The sequence below is a fragment of the Neopsephotus bourkii genome, unplaced genomic scaffold (genome assembly GCF_033783945.1).
Source record: "Neopsephotus bourkii isolate Nb327-2 ecotype Australia unplaced genomic scaffold, CSIRO-AGI_Nbou_v1 NB_354, whole genome shotgun sequence".
Classification (NCBI taxonomy): Eukaryota; Metazoa; Chordata; class Aves; order Psittaciformes; family Psittacidae; genus Neopsephotus; species Neopsephotus bourkii.
In genome coordinates this window covers 1,285,110-1,308,373 of record NW_026900860.1, presented here as the reverse complement: position 1 = coordinate 1,308,373, position 23,264 = coordinate 1,285,110, and the positions used below count along the sequence as shown (strand labels likewise).

Below are 23,264 nucleotides of genomic sequence, written 5' to 3'. Positions count from 1 at the left end.
GCTGGAATTCAGCACGTGGACAGACTCCCCCACAAAGGTGGTTTTTGTTGTTACATTGGACTCTTTACTTTCTTTTTCAGCTAGAAAAACTACCTCTTTTCTGAAACATCAGTGTTAATTTTAGCTTGTATTGATACAAAATCCAACAAGCATAAGAATGATCGAGTAGTCTGAATACCTCTTCAATTTTGTAACAAGCTATTCACTGTGAATTTGAGTGTGAGAAACATACTAGTAACAGGGATAAGTATTTATTTAGTTCTCTTCTATTTGCGGTTTGATCTACAAACACCAGCTGGACCTTGATAAGAGTTTACCAAAATCCAGGCCAGTCCCTCTGGTAACAGTTGACTTGAAATGCACTTGAGCAAGCTTGAAGAAGACAGGAGCTTCACAGCATGTGGTCTTTATGGTCAGGAGCGTGCAGTGTAGTGCTTAATTTGCCACTAGAGATGGAGAAGAATATTAGGGATTAATTCAGTGGAGTCAAGTCCTCAGTTTTACTACATTCCTTTTTTAAAATGGCTAATCACAAACCAGTGTGATAGTTGAAAGTGTTAGGAGTGCCATCTGCCTAAAGACAGATTGACTTAATCTTTGTGCTTGTATCATGCTTCCATATGCAAACTTTATGAGCTTACAAAAATCTTGCAAAGCACATGCTTGTATGTAATCAGTATATCATCACTCCCTAAAGTAATACGAATCTATAGGTATGATTGAAGTAAATCAATGTCACAGATAAAAGAACCAAGCTAACACAGAGGTTAAATGTTCAGTAAGTAGCTGGAGTGACTCTACAGCTTCTTTCTTTAAAACCAAACAAAACCCAGACATGGCCCAGACAAAGCAAAAGCAAACCTTCAGCTCGAACTTCCCTTGGTGCCAGGCGTGTCAGTGTGTGAAGAACACCCATGTAACTGAGATGAGAACCCAGCTTTGTTGTGCTCTACTTAAGCCTCCAATTGATTGACACGCACACAGTATAACCCATTACACTGCAGTAACAAATGAAAGCCTTCCTTGCTTGCTGACCATCTGGTTGCATTGTGGTGTTATCTGTTAATCCATCTTTAATAACTGGCCTCTGCTGAAGTCTTTAGTTTTAATGAGAAATTAAACACCTCAGAACACCTGAATTATTCAGCTCACAGTTACAGGCAGTGGTACTTGAAAATATGGTGTGGTCTGACATGGCATTGTAATACAGGAACAATGGGGGGGGGGGGTGTCCTGTTAGGAGATGTATATGTTAAGTTCCTGCAATGTTGAGGGTCAGATCAAAATGTGTATTTTGTTAAAATGAACAAAAAGTCACAAATCTGAGACTCAAGGCATTGTCCCTCTGTGATGAATACTAAGCTCTTGCTAATCTTACACCCTTATAAAAACTGTAGCCAGAAAAGGGAACTTTAGGGGAGCTTCTGCATCTTTAAGAAGACTGAAATGTATTTTGAGGGATTTTGCTGTTTAAAACCTAACTTTTGTTTTTGAGACCTAACCTCTCTTGTGTCTGAAGGCGATCCTGATTTGGACAACTGTGAAATAGCTTACAAGTCATCTTACTGGATCTGCATATGAGTTACAGGACATGGAGCTGCAACAAGAGGGCTTATATTTCCAGTATGCTAGACCAAAAGGAGCCAAAAAGATTATACAGATGATGTATACATTTTATGTGAAGCAGATTGAGATGGAAAATCCAAGAGTGGCGTTGTTGTGAAGGCTAACACACTCTGCCTAAGTGGAAAATGATGATATTTGCATGTAGCTGGTAGAGGAAAGGGAGAGGTGGTTACATCTGCCTCACCACCTGCTAGTTGTGACTAACTGGCAAATAGTTCAAATGTGATGTACTCTGCTTTTTCATTTTCCTTACAAATGGTAAGGTCATGAAGAAAGCTGAGTGTGCTGTTCTTATCTAGGTCCAAAATTCCTTGATCTGGTATTGCTCTGCTATAGGAAAATTACAGATACTGGTTATCACACTGCTTTTGTGCTACAAGGGAAATAAATGTGTCAAAAGTAGTTAAAAAAAGCCCCAACATTGACAAATCATAAATAAGAGAGTACTTACTTTCAGAGCATACTCTACTTGAAAAAGTTTACAAAGTATCACTTTATATGTGTCCCTACCCAGAAAATCTATTTCAACACTGCCTTGGCCTCAGGAAGCCACTGGAAAACACATGATAAATAAGAATTAGGTATCAAATGGGGTAAAAATGCATTGCTGTAGAGAGCACCCAACTATTTTTGGCTCAAAAATCATGTAGAATTTAGTGTTCACAAACTCTCAATTACATGTGTTAGTGGTGGCGCTGGCAGCGCTGGGGGAATGGCTGGACTTGATGATCTTGAAGGTGTTTTCTAAGCTGGTTGATTCTATGAGTCTACGTTTGCCGGTTAAATTGAGCAGCAGATAAGCTCAATGTGAGGTACAGAGCAGGAGAGTGCAGATTTCTCCCTGTTCAAAGATCCATTTTGCAGTAGAATTTACTTAGATGGAGTGACAGGGCCGTAGTTAGACGCAGCATTAGATGTGAGTGGTCCTCTCCCTTCTCCAGCATCACACTTAATAATGTGCACTTGAATGGACGTAGTGTAGCTGTGTCTTCCATGTCATCTGGCCTCCTTGGCTGTGGCTCGCCTTCCTTTGTTTTGTTGAAAGCTGGGAAATGTTCTTTGCCACCTCCTCCCAGGATAAAAAATGGCCCTAAAACAACTCAAGGCCTTAACCTTGCACCCTGCAGTCTTGTAAGAACTAACTATGTCTGCTATTTGATGTCAGCTCAAGCTGGTAGAGCAGGGGGAAGCATGCATTTATTTTTGGTCCCACTGATGACCCATTTCTCTGAGGCCTGTAATTTTTAATGTGAAAAAACTTAGGTTCTGATCCAAGAACTTATAATCTTAAGAGCACGAATGACAACTCTCTTATGCTAGAACTGTAGGAACTGGCAAGGCTGACTTGTCTGCAGCTGGCTGATCTTGGTGAAGGGATACTGTATGTGGCTCTGGAGAGGGGGGCAAGGGAAGGGAGCTGAGCTCTATGTCAGCACAGTTAAAGCCTTTTTTACATAAATACAGGAATGCAACAAGGACTGAAGCCAGTGGCACATTTTACTTCCATTTTCATGTTACCCTGAAGTGTCCTTAAAGGAACTAAGATGCAAACAAAAGCATCTTTGACCGGAAGGTCAAAGTGTCTGGTAACAGTTACTTCCCAGAGAAAAATCGGAAAATGGCCCAGGATTTGCATTCTGTGTGGGATATATAAATGTGAGTCTTCAAAAGGAACTCCTGTATTTGAGAGATCACTGAAAGTAAAGCTTTTAAGCAGTGTGGTCTGCTGTTGGATGAGTAAGAGAGGATGCAGGAACAGCTTGGCACTGAAGATTAAAGGACGTTAACAAGCATGTTTCTCGTGTTTCTCCAGAGGTACAGCTGGTAGTGATGGAGTGACTGATTTCATCCTTTATAGTGAAGAACTTACTTGGAGAATAGAGGGGATTTTGCCTCTCATATGGAGGACTGTTAGAGCATATTTGGAAGGATTAACTGTTGTTATGAAAATGAATGCAGTATTTAATGTTCTCAAGACAGCAGTGCAAAAATCCTCCACACCAGTGTATCTAACACTGTAAAGCAGCTCAGAACTGGAGGTTAAAAATAATTGGGTTTACAGGCCCACAACTTGCTCCCTTTTATTTTGGTAAATGCCCCATCCTTGGCAGTGTTCAAAGCCAGGCTGGACAAAGCCTTGGGCGCAATGGTCTAATGTGAAGTGTCCCTTTGCATGGCAGGGGGTTGGAACTGGATGATCTTAAGGTCCTTTCCAACCCTAACCATTCTGTGATTCTTTTCCCTTCTTTCTTTATTGCAGCCTGTAGAAAACACAGTTGTTAGGTTCTTCTTGGTGCTTCTTTAATCTGTTCTTTTTCCAAATCTAATGCTAACAATTCACTTGCAATGCTTTCCAGACTTATGGTCCCTTGAGTATATGCCGATTCATGTTACACACCTTCCAGCAGCCTGTGCTCTGCACATGCTCCCATCTTTGTAGTTCCTCATGGCAGTTTGTCTGCTTACATCTTTTCTTTCTGAGAGGTTGGGAACAGTAGTTGTTTTCTGCTCTATAGAATATCTGAGATTTCTCAGGCTATTTTCTTGTCTCTGTTTTCTGCATGACAAGCCTTTATGGTTTCTAAAAGTACTTTTGGTTTTGGTGTCATCAGCACATGATGTATCTTCCTAATCCTTTTTTTTTTCACTGACCATATGGCATCTGTGACTTCAGTTTGCTACAGGGAAGGCAAGCAGAGAGAACTGATTGAATCTGTCAGGACGAATGAGCAGCTTTTTACTTCCCAGTCTTTGCCCCAGACAGAGTTTCAAAAGCCTTCCAAAGCCTTGCTGTTTCTGAATTCCAGAAACAAAGCTCTCAGTTGGTTTGGTGTTTACAGCTTTGGACCTGGATTTCATTATGGTTATCCATGCCTCTGTGACTTGTGCACTACTTGAATGCCTGCAGTGCGTTCCTGCCTCGCAGCTATGCTCGCAGGCTGCTCTAATGCTGCGGCACAGTCAGAATGCAAATACCTGCCACTGGACTGGTACCGTATTGAGAATGCCAGGTGCTCATCCCGTCTTGAAGTGTGCCCAGTGACACAACCCAGGATCTTCTGAAGTCTCTCAAGGGGTTTACAACCAAAACCTGGCTAGAATCTTGCAGCTAGATCCAGGGATCACATCCAGCCTGTGTGAGTTAAGAATCTTCCAGACGGTGCAGCTCCCTTGCAGTAAACTCTGTGCTGTTTAGCGTGGCTTTTTTAAGTAACTGAATGTAACACGTGTGTTTGTTTATGACTGTGTTACATCCCCACCTCAGTAACAGCATGTTTTTCCTTCTTACAGACAGGAGTAACCTTATTTTCCTGTGGTTTTGGTTATAGGGTTTTTTTGGAGGTGAGTGGGAGAATTCCACTCCAGAATTTAATTCTCTGCTCCAGCAACCCTTGACTTCAGTCAGTCACCTGATATTACCAATGGTAGTATCTGTATCTGCCAGTTAATAAGCACATTAAAATGTATTTGTACAACGATCAGTAGTGACATCCCTGTTAGTATTTAGGTGGGGCTGAGAAGACATAGGTACAGGGGGATATTCCATCAAAAACCGTGTAAACTTAAAAGAAATGGTTAAAAAGGGCCACAAGTTGAGAGTTTATTAATCTTTTGCCTTTTTTGCATTTCTAATAGTAAAATGACAAACGGTATACAGAGAAAGCTTATAAAGTTCAGAGATTGGGAGGAATTGCTTCCAGAAACGAAACACTTTTTATTCTTAAAACCAAAACCCAGTTGTGAAACTTCTGAGCTTCAGCATTATTGACCAAATGAACTGAGTTTCTACTGCTTAGTTGCTTCCTTTTTTTTGTCTGCAGTAATGGCACATATACACGTGTGTGTTACTTTATACTAGAGAGGATCCCTCAGAGCCTCGGGCTGGATGACAGACAGCAGGCCTCTCAAGATCCATGAGGGGTATTTTGTTGTGCACTCTTCCACAACTTGGGTTGTCCGTGGAAAGGCCAGGAAATGAGGCATAGGGGTGGGTCTTTCCTAGGAGCTCATTCAGCAAACACTAAACCACAGCTTCCTAAGCTTTAAGGCAGCCACTGTGACAAAGAATGCTTTGTAGCGCCTGCTTCCCCATGTGCAGTCCCTTTCTGCAGTATAAATTGCCTAATTCATCAGTTGTCTGATGTAATTTCTGCTGTCCCGCTGTCCCTCAGTTTGATGCATCAGACTTGAGAACGTTACTCCAAATTGTACAGTGTATGAATATAATCAAGATACCAAATTCTATAAAAATTCATTATAATTCATGGTGTTCATCTTGAAATCATAAAAAAGGCCTTTTTTTTTTTTTCTGTTGGATTGTTAAATTGACAATGTACCTTCAGTTATGGCCTAAAAATTATCCTTTCTCTACCTGAGGATGCTGGAGCAAAGTTTTGCTGCATGTAAGTTCAAGGGTATGTCCAGAGTTGTTTGCTTAAGATAAAAGATACCCACCCGAGGCTTACTGAAGCTGGTAGCACTTCAGAACAACTCAAGCTGACTTCATAGTGATCAGAGTGCAACTGTCAAATTTAACCTAGTAATGAAAATAACATAGAAAACCACCCAGACTTGGAAACACTTAGGCAAGACGCATCCTTTCTGTGCAGAAGGTCAGCAGTTTTGTTTTGTTTTGCTCAAATAGAACATGAGGACATTATTTGGTTGTTTGCATCTTTTTAGAGTCTCAAATGAAATTTATCTGCAGTAACAACTTTGTTTGCTGCCTGGAATGGAGGTTTGGATTTAATTTAGTTGATGGTACAAGTCGTCTCTAAAGCCTCATTGTCTAGGAAACAGTGGGCTAGCTCTATGCATGGTGTTGTTTGTATGTGAAAGCGATATGGCTTTCAGGCTGAAGTATTGCCATTTGAAAACTATCTCCTTTTTCAGCACAAAGGACCTTCTGGCACGTCTCCTTCTTAAGGTGTGGGGGGTTTCACCTGCTTCTATTCCTTAGAATAGAAAACAAATAGAAAACAAACATTCCCAAAGAGAGCTAAAATCACTTGCCATTCTGCCCAACTGGTACTGGAATAGTTGAAGTAAGCTGAGGAAACTGGGTTGGGTTAGAGGGCTGAAGGAGCTCCAACAGTGCTCTTCCAAGGCCTGTACAGAGGTTATGGGGGTGACTTGTGTCAGGCAGGCACAATGGAAAGGCAACAGCATCACCACAAGGGGCGATTTACTTACACAGAACCCTGCTGGGGTTTGTGGGGTGCAGGTTGTTGGGAGGGGACTGTGAGTCTGACCCGTCGGCTGCTGCTGGGCCCGGGTTAACCATCGCTGGAAGCAGATGATGCTGTTTGTGGCTGCAGGGGAGGGAAGGAAGAAGCCTGTAAGTTGATCTATAAAAAGCACGTGGAAGGGACGCACACCCCCAGGGACAAAACGCGTTGTTGCTGTCTGGGCCAGAACGGGCTTTCTGGGGAACCCTGCGCCCAACTTTAACCAAGCAGCGGCCAAGGGGGATCAGAGCAGTAGGTTGCCAAGGCGAAGGCGGGGGAGAATGGGGCCGGGCCGCTTCTCGCTGTCGCCGCACCGGACGGCGGCAGCAGGGGCACCCCCTGCTTCTGCCCCTCCGCGGCGCGGAGCCGCCTCGGGAGACACGGCCAAGGGCGCGGGGCCCTCTCGGCGCTCCTGTGTCTGTGAGAGGGGCCGAGGGGCGGCGCTCGCTGCAGCGCCGGCCCCGCTCCTCGGCGGCGGGCGGGCGGTCACGGCGGACACGCAGCCGGCGGGGGCGGGGAGCGCGGCCCCAGCGGCCGGCATGGAGCGCCGGCGGCCCGCGGCGGGCACGGAGGCGGCGGCGCTGAGGTACGGACCCTGCGGGGGCCGGCCCCCGCTACCCCGGCAGGTGCAGGGTCCTTCCCTCCACCCCTGCCCTAGCGGGGCCGGCGCTTGGCGCGGTGCGGAGCAGGCAGGGAGGGGAAAGGGAAGGGGGCTCCAGGCCCAGCCAGCCCCGGCCGCCGGAGCGGGAGAACTGAGGTGAACCCGCGGTCTGCGCCTGCCCGCCCTGCCCGGCGCTCCCGCCTCCCCGCCCGCCGGCCCCCGCGCTCACGCCGCCCGCCCCCTTCTCTCTGTCTCTCCGCAGGGAGCCGCAGGGCGAGTAGCGCTGCGGGGGCCGAGCCACGCACCTCCGGGTCCGCCGCCTCCTCCAGGTCCATGAGCCGCCGCCGGCCGGGACTGCCGCCACCGCCGGGCCCAGCTCCCCAAGCCCCGCCGCCCTGCCGGAGGTGAGTTCCGCTGCCGGGCCCGCGCCCCTCAGCGCCGCCAGCGGGCCCCGGCTCCTGTCAGCCCCTCTGCGATGGGGGAAGAGGCCGCCGGCAGCTCCGTAACGCCCGCGACCTTTTCTGGGGGGGGAAGATGGAGGCCGGCGGGGACCGCGCGTGTCCTCCTGAGGCGAGCTGCGGCCGGGGTCCCCCGGAGCCCGCTGAGGGAAGGGGAGGGGACGCGGCCGCTGCTGCGGCGTGGGCGGGAGGGTCGAGCCGCTTCCTCCGTGCCCTCCTGCCGCGGGGGCAGCAGCCTCTCTGACCGGTGAGAGGCAGGTCCCGGGAGCGCGCTGGGGCCACCCGCGCCTCGCCTCGTCCCGTCCCGCTCGGACAGCGCTACCTGAGCTTCGTTCTCCCTTTCCCTGCAGGACGGTCCCGCGCCCTCCGCTGTGAAGAGAATGGCCGTGACTCTAGAGCAGGCCCAGCGGGTGGGCTGTGTCTGCCTGAAAGCACTCCTCAGGTTCGCTTTTATGGTCGCCAATAACCTGGTTGCTATTCCGTCCTACGTCTTGTATTTAATTATGCTGCAGCCTCTCCGAGTGTTGGATAGTCAAAGCTTCTGGTATATCGAAGGAGTATTATTTAAGTGGCTTTTAGCTATGGTGGCTTCCTGGGGCTGGTGGGCAGGATATACAGGTAAGAACGTCTTAATAATTTCAAACGTACAAATATAAAGGTGTAAATAAGTGCTAAAGCACGGATGTTGTCGTGTGGGGACGTGCAGGGGGTTGTCTAAATATAGTGGGTGTGTGGGATGTTTTTCTTCTAGGTTTTTTATATAGATGCATTGTATTTCTGGTTTGAGATGCGGAGGGTACTGAAAGTCTTCGTACAGGAATACTTCTAGTTTTAAAGTGTCTTAATTTTAGTGTTACATGAAAAGGTGCATCTCTTCAAAAGAGAGTTGACTTATGCTGTGCATGTAGGTGATAGAGCCAAACTTCTCTTTAAGTCTGTGCATCTCTTAATCGTCTCCACTTGAAACTATCAGGGCACAAGGCTAACAAGTTTCACATGAAGCTCGTGTCAGAAGGGTAGGTCTTCTATTCCTTGCACTGACTTTGCTGCTGCTTCTTCAGAATGGGGGGGAACAAGAGGGAACCTCTTTAATACAAATAGCGCTGTGCAATGTTTCTCGACTGTATGGCTCTTCGTTTGCTGTTAGAGCTAATTACAGAAGCTGTAGGGTTTTTCCCCTCTGCATGCTTGCTTGGCAGTTATTACTGAACTTACTTTGGCTTGTTAGTATTCATAGGCTCATCAAGGTGATGGACTGAACTGAAATACTAAGGAAGGCTCTAGTATTGCCCTCAGATGCACTGATTTTCATCCTGGCTACTGCACTTCGTGCAAGGAAACAGCCATCAATTCTTTGTATGTGCTTAAACCTTGGAAAGGGGTGGAGGTGAATCTGCTGAGTGCGAAGTATGAACAGCCCTCCTAAAATTCTTTCCCTCTCTTCTGCCCAGGCTGCATCCACAGGTCTTGCCATGTAAACAAGGAAAAAAAAGGAATGGCAGCACACAGCTCTGGAGTCTGATCAGACTCCTGATTAGTCAGAAAGTCAGTGTTGATGCACATGGAGCACTCTTTTTGTTAGGCTACAAGAGCTGAAGCCTCTGTGATAATGTGCCTTTTGGTACCCTGTCGTGTGCCTTTCCGAGATGCAGTGTTTCTGTGGATACTCTAGGTGAGCTTCCAGTTCTTAAGGAGATGATGGCAACAGCAGCAAGCTAGGTACTGGTCTCTGGGGTTAGAACTGTTGCGATGTTGCACTGCTTCAAAATTGCCTTGCTTGGTACAGCTCAAGCTTTCCCAGATAGTGCTGTTCTAAAAATCTTTTCCTATGTTTGTATTTGCTCATCAAAAGAAGTCCACATAGTATTTGCAGTGGCAGGGATACTTCGAAAAGTCTGCTTTATGCCTTAAAGCACAAAGGCCTTCCAGAAGGAAGGATTGACTTTCAAGGTATCCTGTGTATTACTAATTGGAAATGGGAAGGTTCATGGGCGTAATGGTGATGTTAAAGTCCTGCAGCATATGACCCTGGGGACTCACTGGGTGTATTGAACGTGGTAGTTAAAATTCAAGCCATTGTCCTGTGACGATATGGTTGTCAATCTTTGAAAGCAGTTTCCTTGGGATAGTTTTACTGCTGACTGCAGAACTGTGTGGTTTCTTTTGCCTATTGCTTGGAAAGTGGTCTTAGCATGATCTGCATACCTTCTAGAGTCTTCCTGAAGCATTTGTTGATTGGCGTTGCTGATGTATCTTGACAATTGGAAATCATTTGTTTTACAGTCTTGAAATGTCTTAGTATGTTTGTTTGAAGCATCATTTACAAACAGCTACCCAGAAGTGTTTGCTGGGATGGTGTATGGGTAAGGAGGCCCTTCTTTTTGCTTTTCCCTATAAAGCATGGCTTTTGTTTTGGGGAGGATTTTAAGCAAACACTTACATGAAGTCAGTTTAAATATATTCTATTTGATATGCAGATGTTAACATGTTTTATACTGAAAGCTACAAAGTAGAAAGAATAGCTTGGTTTCTTTTGTCCGTTCTTTCTTTACCCTCCTCAGTGCTCAGCACCATATGCAGAACAAGCCTGGAAAGCCTATCTGTACGACTTCAACATATGTAGACAGAGCAATATATGTGTTTGTTTCCAGACTGATAGATTTGTAAAGGACTGTCACTAGGTCCCCTCTCTATGGAGTATGTCATAACTAAATCAGAACTGACACACTGCTTCATTAGGAGCAGTTGGTATCTGAGACTTGCAGTCATACATCTCAGAGATGGCGCTCCAGAGTTATTCTGTGTTCAATTCCAGAAACAAAGTCAAAGATAGACTTCAGTATGTTCCATCTCTGCAAAAGGAAATACAAGATAGTAGGTATGTATGGGCTCATTGAGAAGGTTAAGACTTTGTCCTTTCTTTTAGTAGCAGAGCAGTTAGCGAGTTGGTTTTCCGCTTCAGTTTTATTCTGTGATTGAGAGGGTAACCAGTCAAATAAGTTTACTTGTCTTAACTAGAGGTAGTGTTCTGTTTCAGTTGTGTTGAAGGTGTATTGCAGGTTTTTAACTTCTCCTTTTCTGAGCTTGGGTCATCTGTTGGGTGAGAAGGTGACATAACCATTTGTAATTAGGGACTTAAACTCAGCCTGCAACATAGATTCAGGGCAGGCTTTTATTTTTCCCCTGTAACTTTGTGTGTAATGTGGAGGTGAGAACTCGACACCAAATGAAGGAAACTTGGTGAGTGATATGTTCTGGGCTTTGTGAAATGTTGGCAAATTTTGTGAATAAAGCTGGAAGAGATGAGGAAAACTCATGAATTAGGTCTACCCTTCTCTCCATCACCACATAAACCTGTATTTCCGTGCTAGGATCCTAGGGGCTTTGTTACAGAAATGACATTTTCTGTCTATATCAGCAGCTCTAATCTGTGCTGTTTGAATGAGGTGTTTCTGTTGCAGATGCACTTGGTGTTACGTAAAAAGAGTGTATAACTGAATAAGCAAAACAAAGGAGGGAATGGGAAGAGAAATTGCAAAGGTCGCTTTCCTTTCCCTGATATTTTTCTGCATAAAACACAAGTATGAGAGGGAACTGGGGTATAATTGGTTGCCTTTGATTTTTAAAGGGCAGCGTATGATCAGTATCTATGTTGTTCTCTTGAAGTCTGTAATGCTTATGAAAAGGAAAACTTGAGTGTCGTTTTGTGAAGCATGTTTAGATAGTCTAGCAATGATATTTTTACATGCTTTCAGAAAGGCCTTCTTCTAACTCTTCTAAGCCTTTTTCTTCTTTTAAAGCTTATTGTGTATTGCTGTCACTGGAGGAGCTGTTCAGCTAGGAACTCGAAATCTGCATAGCAGTGTGATTTGAAAGGCACCTTTAAATAACACTTCTGAATATTTTCCTGCATTTTTTGGAAGATGCATTCTAAAAAACCCAAACTTGAGAGTGCATGATCCTTTGTTGGCAAATACCTTCCCCCCCCAATGTTACAATTCGTCATTTAATGTACAAGTAAACCAGAAACCACAAAACAGTGCAGTAGCTGTAATGGGAGGAGATGGCGAATATCTGTTTATCCGTGGTAAATATCGGGTGACCTTCTGTTCACCTGCAAAGCTAGTTTTAAAGCAACAGTCTTCTAGATTAGAACATCTCCGGGCAAGTAAATTGCAGACTAAAGTTTAATATACCTGTATCTAATAAAATTGCTAAGAATAGGACTGCTAGAGAACAGATTGCTTTGTGTAAATACACTTAGACAAACTGTCTCAAAGTCTTTTCCTGCTAAGTGCAGAAGTTAACATTAGTGTGATAGTGTTGCAGTATTGCAACTAAAAGACTCTAGGACATCAGAGTAATTGGTTAGTAATGCAGTCCTGGTACTCATGGTGTTAATCTTGTGCTTCACCCTGCTCCACAGTGGTGTGTGCCCAGCCTGCACCTCTGGCTGGGGACAGGGAGGACCTGGCAAAGGGGGGAATGTCCTCTTGTCTGCATCAACCATCAGTGTTGTTCTGATGATCAGAGCACAGGAGGAGAGAAGTGTTCCATGTGGCCAACAGGGCCGTGTGTATCTTGGGAAGGGGCTTCCTTGAGAGTTGTGCTCAAGAGTATTTCATACCCTACCAGTGAAGAGGACGACTCAACAAAACCTTCTGTTTCAGCCTCTTGCCAACACACACAGTCTTGCAGTAAGGTTGGACAGGTTGGTGGGCTGTGGGCTGATGAAAGGAAGAGTAATAACTGTTACCACATGCAAAGCCTTAGTGCTGTGAGTATCCTTACTGGTATGTAGTGCCTAATAAACAGTGAGCAAATCCTATGGCTTTGCCTGCTACTGTTCTGTGCCAGCAGGGAAGGTGACATTTAAAGAGAGTCTGTAAGAATCATCAAGTTTTGTCAAGTGAGGGCAATTTCCCTTTCTTCCTTCTCTGTTATTTAGCCAAGTACACTAAAACTGATACTTGAATTTTTAGTTGTGTCCTCCCTATGCTCCCCTCCAGTGATTCAACATTATTGGCAGATCTGTACGGATGATTAAGTAGTGACCACTCTGTAACTTTTTCAGCAGTCATACTTCTTTTTTTCCACTCTAATTTAAAACCATCTTTGTTTCACTGCCTCAGACAGCCTTAACTCTTCCATTCTTCTAAGAGTGTGAATCATTTTGTCTTCCAGAACTGTGAGAGATACAGGTGGAGCTGCTAAGACAACACTTCCTCAGTGCAGACAGCGTGTGCTGACTGCACTGCTTCTCATGACAAGTCAGCCCCTCTCCTTGGGTAGGAAGCGCAGCAGAAGCTGGAGAAGCAGCAGATGAGATAAATTTGTTGTCCCAAATAAGGCAGGAGGTGTTGTTTCAGGAGGTCTCTCTATGTCTCTGACCCTGCCAGTGTTTTCTACCCTCCTCTCTTCCTACGGTGTGGTGTTTAACTGGCAATGTCTTGGTTTTGGGACTGGTCACTGTTCCGGGGACTGGACAGGAAGAGGGGAAACAATTTGTGGTTTTGAGGTCAGGCAGTATGTGAAATTGAGAAACAAAATTGTTAGTTTTGTGTTTTCTTTGAACAAGCAAAAATACCTGGTGGGACTCAATAGATTTGGATAGAATGTACCACACAGAACTTCTAGTTTATGCTATGGCTGTGTGTTGGGTTTCTAGGTAATCCCTGGCTTCAATGCAGTGCTCTCTGATGTGTATGATTTATGTGTAGTTTATGCAGAGCTCGAGCAAGGATCTTTGAATTTATTTTTTACTGTTTGTGAGGGGAAGTTTGTGTGCAATTTGTGAGCTGTCTTGATAAGAAAAGGTTGGAGTTGAATGAACTGGGGACATTGGAGCTGTTTTGACTGTGGCCTGAGAGCAAAGGCTCATTGTGCCTTTGCGTAAGAGGAGGTGAGGAGTACAGTGAACTTGCTGTCAACTTCTTTGTGTATGTCATGTCTGTTTGTAGGGAGGACTATACAGTGACCCTTGTCCTGTTTCTAATAATATGTAAAATCACACCAGGAAATTCCCATCTCTCCTTTTTGGAGCAGGAGTTACAGGCTTTACTATACTTCGTAGCTCATGGCAGTGTCAGCGACATGTCAAAAGCAGTAAAGCTTATCTTCCATCTTCTGTTGTTTCATTTAGCTCATCTTTTGGAATGATCATTTATAGTTATTGAAATGTTCTCTGAATTTTAGTTTTAGGAAGCTGCTGCCTCCTGACACTAAACTTTGAGTAGAAGCACACACTGTTGGGTTTCTTGTTTGTTGCTATTTAGGTCCCTTAATTTTCACCTCCTGTGGATAATACAGAACCTACTGCAGGCATGCCAAATGTGTTACATCTGCCTGAGGATAGAAAAGATGAAATTAATGAGGAAAACCTATACAGAAAGGTGTAATATTTACTTTTAAGTCCAGGAATAGCTGTGGGATGTGCTAAGAACCAAAGGAACACAAAGTTTAGGGAATTCTGGGTTCTATTCCTGCTTCTGGCTGAGTTTGCTATTTTTAGGATGTGTTTGCATCCCTCCTGATTCTTCTGGGTTTTGCTTTTAGTGTATCTACTCACACTATTCATCTTTCAGGTTGAGTGCCTGAAAGGATATGACTAAGAATACCTGAGAGATGTGTCTCCATTCCTTTTCTTGGTCTTTTTCTTGATGGTAGGCTTTTAGGAGCCAGATGAAATAATTACAGGAAAGCTTTTGTCTGGCTCTGATTTGAAGAAGCAGAATCTTAAGGAGTTAAATTCTTTGTCCACCAATTCTTTGCTGAGTGTATGAAGGAGGAGTTTTTTTCCACTTCCACAGTGTGATTGTGTCTGTATTGGAACACGTTGGAGATGATGCCTTTATGGCAGATGTGCAATTTTTCATTCTCATTTAATGTAAATATTCTAAAGCATAGAAATGTTATAGGTTTTCCAGAGAACTGGAGGGAAAAAAAAATTGATATTTTGATGTGGATAAACCCTATTTCTGTGTCATTTTGTTCTGGGAAATGAATTCTTCAGAATGAAACTCAAACAGATGAATATATCACTTTTCCTTTCTCTGTCGGGTGTGTTTGAGGGACAGAGAAGTCTTGCCAAAGGTTACTTTGGCAAGGGTTTAAGCCTCTGAAAACAGGATCTTGAAAATGGAGGAGTTGTGCAACCTTAATTAGACAGGGTAGTTAGTAAATCCTGTATGGAATATCAGCTTAGTGGTGTAACTTTCCAGTGTGAACTGAGCCAAAATACAGCTCCAAGATATGTAATCTGCTTGCGTTTATGATAGTGGAATATAAACTGATGCTTCAGATGACATGTCAAATGTGTGATTGTGTAGGCATGTAATTGCACTGCTGTTGCAGTCAGTGCAGTGGAGATAATAGTCCAGCCATTTGTATATGCACTTACTGGAATAAATAAGGATAATACGTTTGCATTCCTAAAAATGTTCCATGACACCAGCGAGCAGTTCTGCTTATGAGGCTGCTGGGTTTTTGTGCATGTTTTGATGGGTTTTGCTGTTTTCTTTGCCCAAAGGCATTTCAAGCAGGGAGTGCCACTGCAGAAAGCCAGTCCCAGGCTTTCAGGCTCATTCTGTCACTACTGGATCAGTTTTATTGGCCAAATATTTTAATGATTATGCGGTGATGTGGGTCATGTCCCTGATCCACACTAAAACTGCCTGCTCTTTTTTGCTGGAGACACAAAACACAGTCCCTAACCCAGTTCATTTTGTGGGTGTGGTGGAAGAAAAAGGTGGGTCAGATAACAAGGGGAAAGAGGAAGGAACTGCATCTTTTGGTGACAGTACCAGCTTTAGTATGTTTGAACTACTGCGTATGACCCCAATTTAAGAGAGCAGTCCAATGCAGTATATGGCTTTAGTATGTGAATAAAGTGTCACTGAAGTAGATTTCTTTGCCTTTTCTTTCTCTTTTGTTGGCTGGTTAGTGTCCTTTAGACTGCAAAAGTGTCTTCTGCAAAGTTCCTTTAGAGAAGAAAACTAAGTGTAGGGTGAGAACAAAGGATTATCATGAACTGAAAACTCGTTGGTAAAGGAATAAAAAGGGCAGTGTTCATTTGGATGAAAGCTTAGCAGTGGGGTTCCTCTGAAGTTTTCTATGTGTGCTGTTTGAGTTAATCAGCTACACAGACAGTTGTAAAGAACTTCCAAAGTACTTAAGCTGTATGAATAGCCAACAAAATGCAGAAGTTGTTCAGTGTTGAACAGTCCAGAGCAATCAACGTTTAAGTAAAGTAGCAGTTTAGGAAAGAGATTAGTCTCGTGGTGGAGAGCTATGGGGAAGTTTTGGCTCAGTGCACAACTGTACCTTCTGTTATTAATATATGTAATGAACAGGGTAGAGACTAATACTAAAAATATCAGTGGTTCAACTTCACACTTTGCTGGTTGTGCCTCAGTTGTTTTAAAGCTAATGAAGAATTTAAGAGGGTCAACAGCTTCACTAGTGCAAGCTGAAGTAAAATCAGAACAGCTTCATTCACAGCTGAACTTGAATCAGAACTGAATCGGACAGCTTGGAGATTCTCTTTCCTAAGCCAGCTGGAGGAGAGATGCAGTCTCACTGCTACTCTGTAAAGAAGGGCACTTTTAGTGTTACTGCAAGGTAGAAAATGAAAGTCGTTAAGATTTAATAAGACAACAGTGCCTGGGGTTTGTTTTGGTTTGTTCTTTTAAGTGCTTTCATTATGTCTTTTCACAAATATTTACTTTACAGGATAGTGCCAGTGGTGTTACTTCTTTTGACATAACTGGAAAGCTTGTTTTTTGAATGTTACAGTTCTAAAAAGTATGGAATTGTCCCTGTTTAAAGCCTCTAATAGTTTAAACTAGTTTAGATACCTTAGGTCTGTAATTGAAGTAAAAGGGGAGAAGAAGGATTAATAGCTTTATTAGAGCTTCTCACTTACGTAGAACTATAAATAGAAATGGTGTTCTAAGAGCAAAGGCAGCACTGCTGGGGTTCTGGAAAGTTGAATCCTTAGGACGATGGCAGGAGTGCCTGTGGATGTGGGGGTTTTTTGGTGGCAGAAAGGAGGAATTTATCTGAGGTTTTTCAATTTAATTTATTTTCAAGCAAAGGTACAAGCATGTGCACTTTTCTGTAACTGTAGTGTCTGAGTTTGCTTGTCAGAAATTGGAGGGGGAAATTAATATTAAGTGGTTTTGGTTAATTTAGGTGTCAGTTACGTTCCAATGTGGTGTTAAGGGTGGGCCACTGAACACCATTTTAATGTAATTTGGTGACTTGGGTATTATCGATGTAGGTAAATGTGGCAGTGTTAGAAGCATACTTTCCTGTTGGGATGAAGCTACTTGCTTAACAGCTCTTCTTTCTGTCGCACCTCCCACACTTCTGGTTTGCTTCATGGCAGATCTGCATGTGACTGACCAGATTTCAGGCATAGAATCACAGAATGGTTTGGGTTGGAAAGGACCTTAAGATCATCTAGTTCCAGCCCGCTGCCACAGGCAGGGACACCTCACCCTAGACCATGTCAAGGCTCTGTCCAACATGGCCTTGGACACTGCCAGGGATGGGGCAGCTGGACAAGTTTTTGGGAAACTGGGCTTTACTTGTGCTGCTTTTGGAGCAACCTGTTAATCTGACAGTGGCAGAGTGTGTGTGACGCTGCATCCTTTCCTTTAGGTGATGTTTGATCCACCTTGCTTATCATACCCTTTTAGATCCAAAAGGCATATGCAGGTACCTGTTTAGTCTTAATATTAGGAAAAAGGATAAGGTAGTAAAAGAATTTAAAGTATGGTGGGCTTAAGACTTTCTACTCTGTATATAAAAACCCAGGACAGTCAGTTTTGAGTCTGACTGAGGGACACGCAGAAACATGTATTGATGTGTATTTGAGCATATCTGGGAAGACCTTGGAGAGAGCAACAGTGTGGGTGGTAGAAGGGTTCTGTACCACTGTGTAGCACGCGTGAAAAAGTGGCCTCTTGAGTTTTGTACCTGAACCTGTTCTATATTGATATGCATAAATATATACAGATGGCTTGGTAAAACTCCAGCTCTGGTAACTGTCTGTTGTGTTTCCAAATGTATTCTTCTTTCATACCCATTTTTATTTTTTGTGCTTGTCTCTGGCATAAAACTCAGATGTTGTTCCTCCTAGAAACAGCTTTGCTTGGAAATTAATGTAACCATAGCCTGTGTGTTACTAATACAACACGAAGGACCTATGAAGTTCAGTTTACATTGCAAAAAGCTTTTGGATGCAGGTGTGATGAATATAAATGTCTGTTAAACCTCTTGCACATAGGGAATTGCATACAAACAAAAAAGAAAGAATCTGTTTTATTTTGAAACACTTGTATTTGTATCATCAAACCTAACACTACTACGTAAACCTAATAACGTAGGCAGGGAATGTGGCAACAGCAATGCCTTTACCCGGGTAATCCTGTTGTCTTAGATGTTTTGAAGATCATTTGATGCCTACCTTGGGCTTACGGAGGTCAACAAGATTTGTAGAGGCTGGAGAAGCACTTTATCCCTCACTGGTTTCAGAGGGAGAAGAAGATGCTGAACTGTTCTTCCCTCCTGTTTACTGCTCACATTGTAGATGTTTTAACAGCCCACTAAACTTTAAAAGCTCAGATGCAGAGCTGAGTTCACATAACCACACATGGCATTACCGTGTGTCACTGTAGGGAGGTTAAGGGTTGTTCTGGTGGTTGCTGTGGTGAGGGAAGAACCATAGCAGATGGTCTGCTCCTTTCTTTAGGTGTTTTGCTCCTTTCTCTTCCAGTCCTGTTACCTTTTCCTCATACCTGGCAAAACCAATGTGGTAAATCTGGGGGTCTGATCACTCATGGGGTTGTTTTGAGACAGGGTATAGAAGGTTTATTTGGGTAGGTAGAGTTCAGTGCTGGGAAGTGTACTGACCAAAGCTTTTGCTCTGTGGGAGTGCCAGACTTCTGTAGCCTGAATAAACTTATTTATGCCTAGCTTTCTTTCTGTTTGAAGAGAGTAATTTGTCAGACACTTGGCAAGTGCTTCATGAGGAAGCCAAGGCACTTGTAGCCACAGATCATGACAAGTTGCATGAAAAGGGCTTACAGTCCCTATTGTTACCTGCAGACTTGAGAGTATTCACATTAATCATTTAATTGTAAAGTGAAATGTTGAGATTCATAACATCTTCTTGCATTTGTGGCTGTATTTGAAATGGAGAAGTCCATTTCCACAGTCTGTTTCGCAGCTCTGTTGTTGAACCCTTTTACAGATGCTCTCCAGAGAAACTGCTCTGAAGTGAAGCGCTGTGTTTAATTGATGTACTCTGAAGTCTGTTCTTTTTAGTTCCCCCAGCATTTTTCTGCTGTCATTTTCACCATTTCTTTCTAATGTATATAAAAGGTTTTTGAGCTGAGATTTGGATTTTAAATACATCTTATTTTAATTTGAGGAAGGAGGAGAGAAAGAGGAAGAGAAGCCTCAATTACTGTCATTGCAGCAGCATATTTCAGAACTGGGTCCCGGATGTTTCACTGGATATTAGGCTGTGTGCAGAGGGTGAAGGGTAGGCATTGGAGCCAGCCATTCAGAACGTTGCAATAAATTGGTTTGCCTCAGTATGCCTTTATGACAGTAAAAAGTCCTACTGGAACTCCCAGTAAGACAGTCAGCCACAAATCCAAGGTATTTTGATGCAGTTGTCAGCAGGTATAAGAGGATTACTTGTTTTGTAATAGTAACAGATGCCAGAGAGCTAAACTTCTTGAAATTAGGAACAGTGAACTTCTTGCTGCTGCTTCGGTGTGTAGCAAAAGGAATAATCTAAAGAGAGAGGCTGTTTTTTTCCCTGCTAATTACTTCATTTGTGATGGCCTGAGTACCATGAAAGGTGTTGCTTCTGATCTGATGATGATTTATGCTTCCTGGCAAGCTGAAACATGGCCACATGCTTAATTCTTAAGTCTCTGAACTGGTGCAGGATAACCTGGGGTAAATTTAAGTATGGTAAGATGCTCTGTCAGCTTGAATCGTTTGCTGTGTCATACTGGTGAAAGTACTAGCTTAAGTTCCCAGCTAGAATTACTGTCATGCACTTTCCAGCATGCTTTTTAAGCTTACTGTGGCCTAGTGTTCTAATAATGGGACTTGCATAAACAGGAACATAAAACTGAATGTGGGAATTTGCTGTTTCCAAGGGGAAATATTTTTCACGTTATTAACTTCTTTGTTGTAAAGGCTGTTTGTAGCATGGGTGAAAAGTTTAACAGAGTCCTTGAAACCTGATGGTGCAAACATTTAAGGCTTCTTTTGAAAGATTTCTTCTGCTTCCTTGCATCTGTATCCAGTTATTTTTTTGATTGTTTCATTATGAAGTTTTCCATTATATATTGCAACTTGAAAATGTCCAGTGACTTGGTTCTGGTTCATGCCATATGGCAACATTAACCCACTGGAACTGCAGGATGGTGCTGAGGTGTAGAGGAGAGAAAAATGTTGTAGCTGTGCTTGAGGGTATTGATTTTTAGATTATACTGCTTCTGCAATCTCAAAATACTCTGCTTGAATATGTATTTCTGTTCTTACCATCATTCAGGCACTCAGTAGCTCTGCTTTATCTGCTACTGCTATTTTAATATATAAATATTAATGTATATATAAATATTTGTAATAAATATAGCAGATAAATACTGCTATATTTATTCATTTGCTATGTTATCAGATGACCTGAAAGAGGTTTAAATGGTCAATGTCCTTCAAGTGGAAACAAACTTCTCAGTTCTGAGGTCACTGCAGGGAGATGACAAATACACAGAATGGCCTTTTGCCTTTCCCATGTAGGCCATTTAGCAGAGATAATCCAAAAGTAAAGGGTTTTCCAAATGTATCTGGCACTGCTTTTCTGTAGTGATTCTTTGTACTGTATCATGAACTGTGTTGAGTAATGTCAGTTGTGAAAAGAGAGAGCATCAACAGCATTTTGCAGTAACTTGGGCAAGACTTGGGATTGACCTAGCAAGAGCTGGGATACAGCAGTGGTCTTACCACAGCTATAATCTTGATTTCCAGTAATAGTACTGTTGATTTTCTTGACTCAAACCTTCAGCCAGTGATTAAAGCAATGCAGTTTGCTTTCCTTTAGGAGGAAAAAATGATGAAGGTGGTTTTGAATCAGAATGACTTATTTAAAGTCTATATGGAAAATCATGTATTTCTGAGCCCAGCTGGATTTGGACACCTGGAAAACAGTTTCCTTGCCCAGCAGGGTAATTGTTACCTACAACATCTCTGAAAAGCATAGTCTTAGTTCTTACCTATAGTCACTTTGGCAGCTTTTCTGTACCCTTTGGGCTATAACCCTTCCTGTGACCTTGTCCTGGTGGTACAGTTCTAGACCTAAGGCATTGAATGCTTGCAGGTTGATCAAGCCTCTTCACTGTGCTATTTAATTAGACTTGGTATGTAGGGAGAGATGAATGCAAACTCTCTCTTGGAGTTTTAGGCAAGTTCCACATCTTATTTAAAGAGAAAGTAATTGTTTGCTCACTTCCAGTCCTGTTACGGTTTTCTGGTTCCCAGATTTGTTAGACTTCAAGGCACTTGAGAGAATTTCATGGGTACCAGAAAACCCTTGATGAGTTACCTCTCTAGCTGTGATGTGGTACAGTCTTCATGATAGGATCTTTAATGTCTCTTCCAACCCAAATCATTCTATGATTCTATTCTAGTGGAAGGTATCTCTGCCTGTGGCAGGGGTCTGGAACCTCATGTCTTCTCATTGCTAGCTAGCCTCCCCAGTCCCTTATGCACTAGGTAATAGCTAAATTCTGTTGAGTTCTTCTGTCCCCAGAAAGACTTGATGTTTCATGGCCTTGGGATATTTGATGTAAGATTGCTGAATGTCCTGATACTTCTGCAGCTGTGTTTTTGGGAAGAACATCTGAAAAGCTTGTAGATGCTCTGGTTTCTTTTAAGTAAGAAGCAATGTACAAATCTTCAAAGGAGAGGAAATGGCCATGTCTTCCTGGGTAGGTTCATTGCTATATGCCACTTGCTCTGTAATACCATACTTTCAACTGGCTTGACTTGGAAATCTGGATTAAGTAGGAGCAGGGTCTTCCATATGTCTGGAACTGTGGCTTTCCACTTACGGTTTTGTTAGTTGAGAGTAAACCAGCAAGTTTTGCAGAACTTTGTTGTAAGAGACCTTGCTCCCTGTTAAATAACAGTGGCAAATCTTGAGCAGTCTCTACCAGGAGTTCATTTTGGGCAGTTCTACAGTTATCACAGGCTACCTCAGCTTTCTGTAACAAGTACCTTCAAATCATACGTGTCACTGTCAGAAGCGCTAAGGGCTCAAATCTGTCCACTTTGAAAGCAACAAATGTAGTGTAGGCTACATCCATCTATTTATGGTAATAGGTGATTGTTATCTGTATTTCTTTCCAGCCATCAGACCCTGCACATGTTTCTTTATGAAACAGAATTACAGGTTTTCCCCAATTTTTGTCATTTGAAGGCACGTTTCTGCCTTGATGGTGCATTTTATCTCAGTGGAGTCTTTGTCCAGTTTCCCCAGTATTCATATTATTCTGGACTACACAGTGCAGACGCTACTTCTGTCATATAAAGAAGAAAGCTTGGTTCCTGATAGAAAGTCCTGTGGTACTGCAGTGTGCTGCTCCTCACAAGCAACCAGCACTGGGATGGAACTCGGAATGCTGTGGTCCTGGGCAGTGGCTTCTGGTTTATTAGCTTGTTGTAGCCAGCTTGCACAAGGCTGACTATTTTGCATCAAGATCAAGTTAAGAGCAGGTTTCAACCATTCCCCCTGCTTTGAAAGAGAGAGTTCTTTCCCTGGAGGAGGCAGGACTGCTGTTTCACAAGTAATTTGCTTTGCACAGACCATTACCCTAATGGGATTTTTCACACAGTTGGTTTGGATTTACTGTTCTTTGGTGTTGATCACACAATGTAAAAAGTATCCCTTTACTCAGGGCTGCGCTCCTGGGTGTATTATCTGGGCATTGCCTCCCCTGGAACCCCACTGAGAAGATCTGTTTTTGCCTTTTATCTGTTTCCTTTTTTAAGGCTGTATGATATGATAGCTTTGGAGTCACTGTAAAAGTGAATGACTCTTCAGCATCACAGGGAATTTCACATCTGGAAGGACAAGCAACAGGATCAAATGAATAACGCATACCATTGCCAGTGACTCAAAAGGAAACTGTAGTAATGATATTGTAGGATTTCAGTACTGCCCCTGAGTAGATTGTGCTGCATAGTCAGTTGGCTGTGCAAAGACAGCTCAGGTTATTGTTACCATGCAGTACTTGGACTGTGATAAAGGATGTGCTTTCAGAGTGC

The 23,264-nt window shown here is 43.2% G+C and overlaps 1 protein-coding gene and 1 long non-coding RNA gene across 2 annotated transcripts in view; one reads left to right on the top strand and one right to left on the bottom strand.

Annotated features, from left to right (window-relative positions):
* Positions 1 to 391: 391 nt before the first annotated feature.
* On the bottom strand, positions 392 to 7,126 carry LOC133209654 (uncharacterized). Its single transcript, XR_009724717.1, has 4 exons — positions 6,820 to 7,126; positions 6,082 to 6,163; positions 4,093 to 5,064; positions 392 to 446 (listed from the first exon to the last, which is right to left on the bottom strand). It is a non-coding gene; the product is annotated as an uncharacterized LOC133209654 (long non-coding RNA).
* Positions 7,127 to 8,293: 1,167 nt separating this feature from the next.
* Positions 8,294 to 23,264, top strand: part of LPGAT1 (lysophosphatidylglycerol acyltransferase 1) — a 51,683-nt gene continuing 36,712 nt past the window's right edge. Inside the window, exon 1 of the mRNA XM_061348385.1 lies at positions 8,294 to 8,531. Within this exon, the coding sequence (XP_061204369.1) occupies positions 8,294 to 8,531 (238 nt within the window). The remainder of the gene's footprint in view (positions 8,532 to 23,264) is intronic.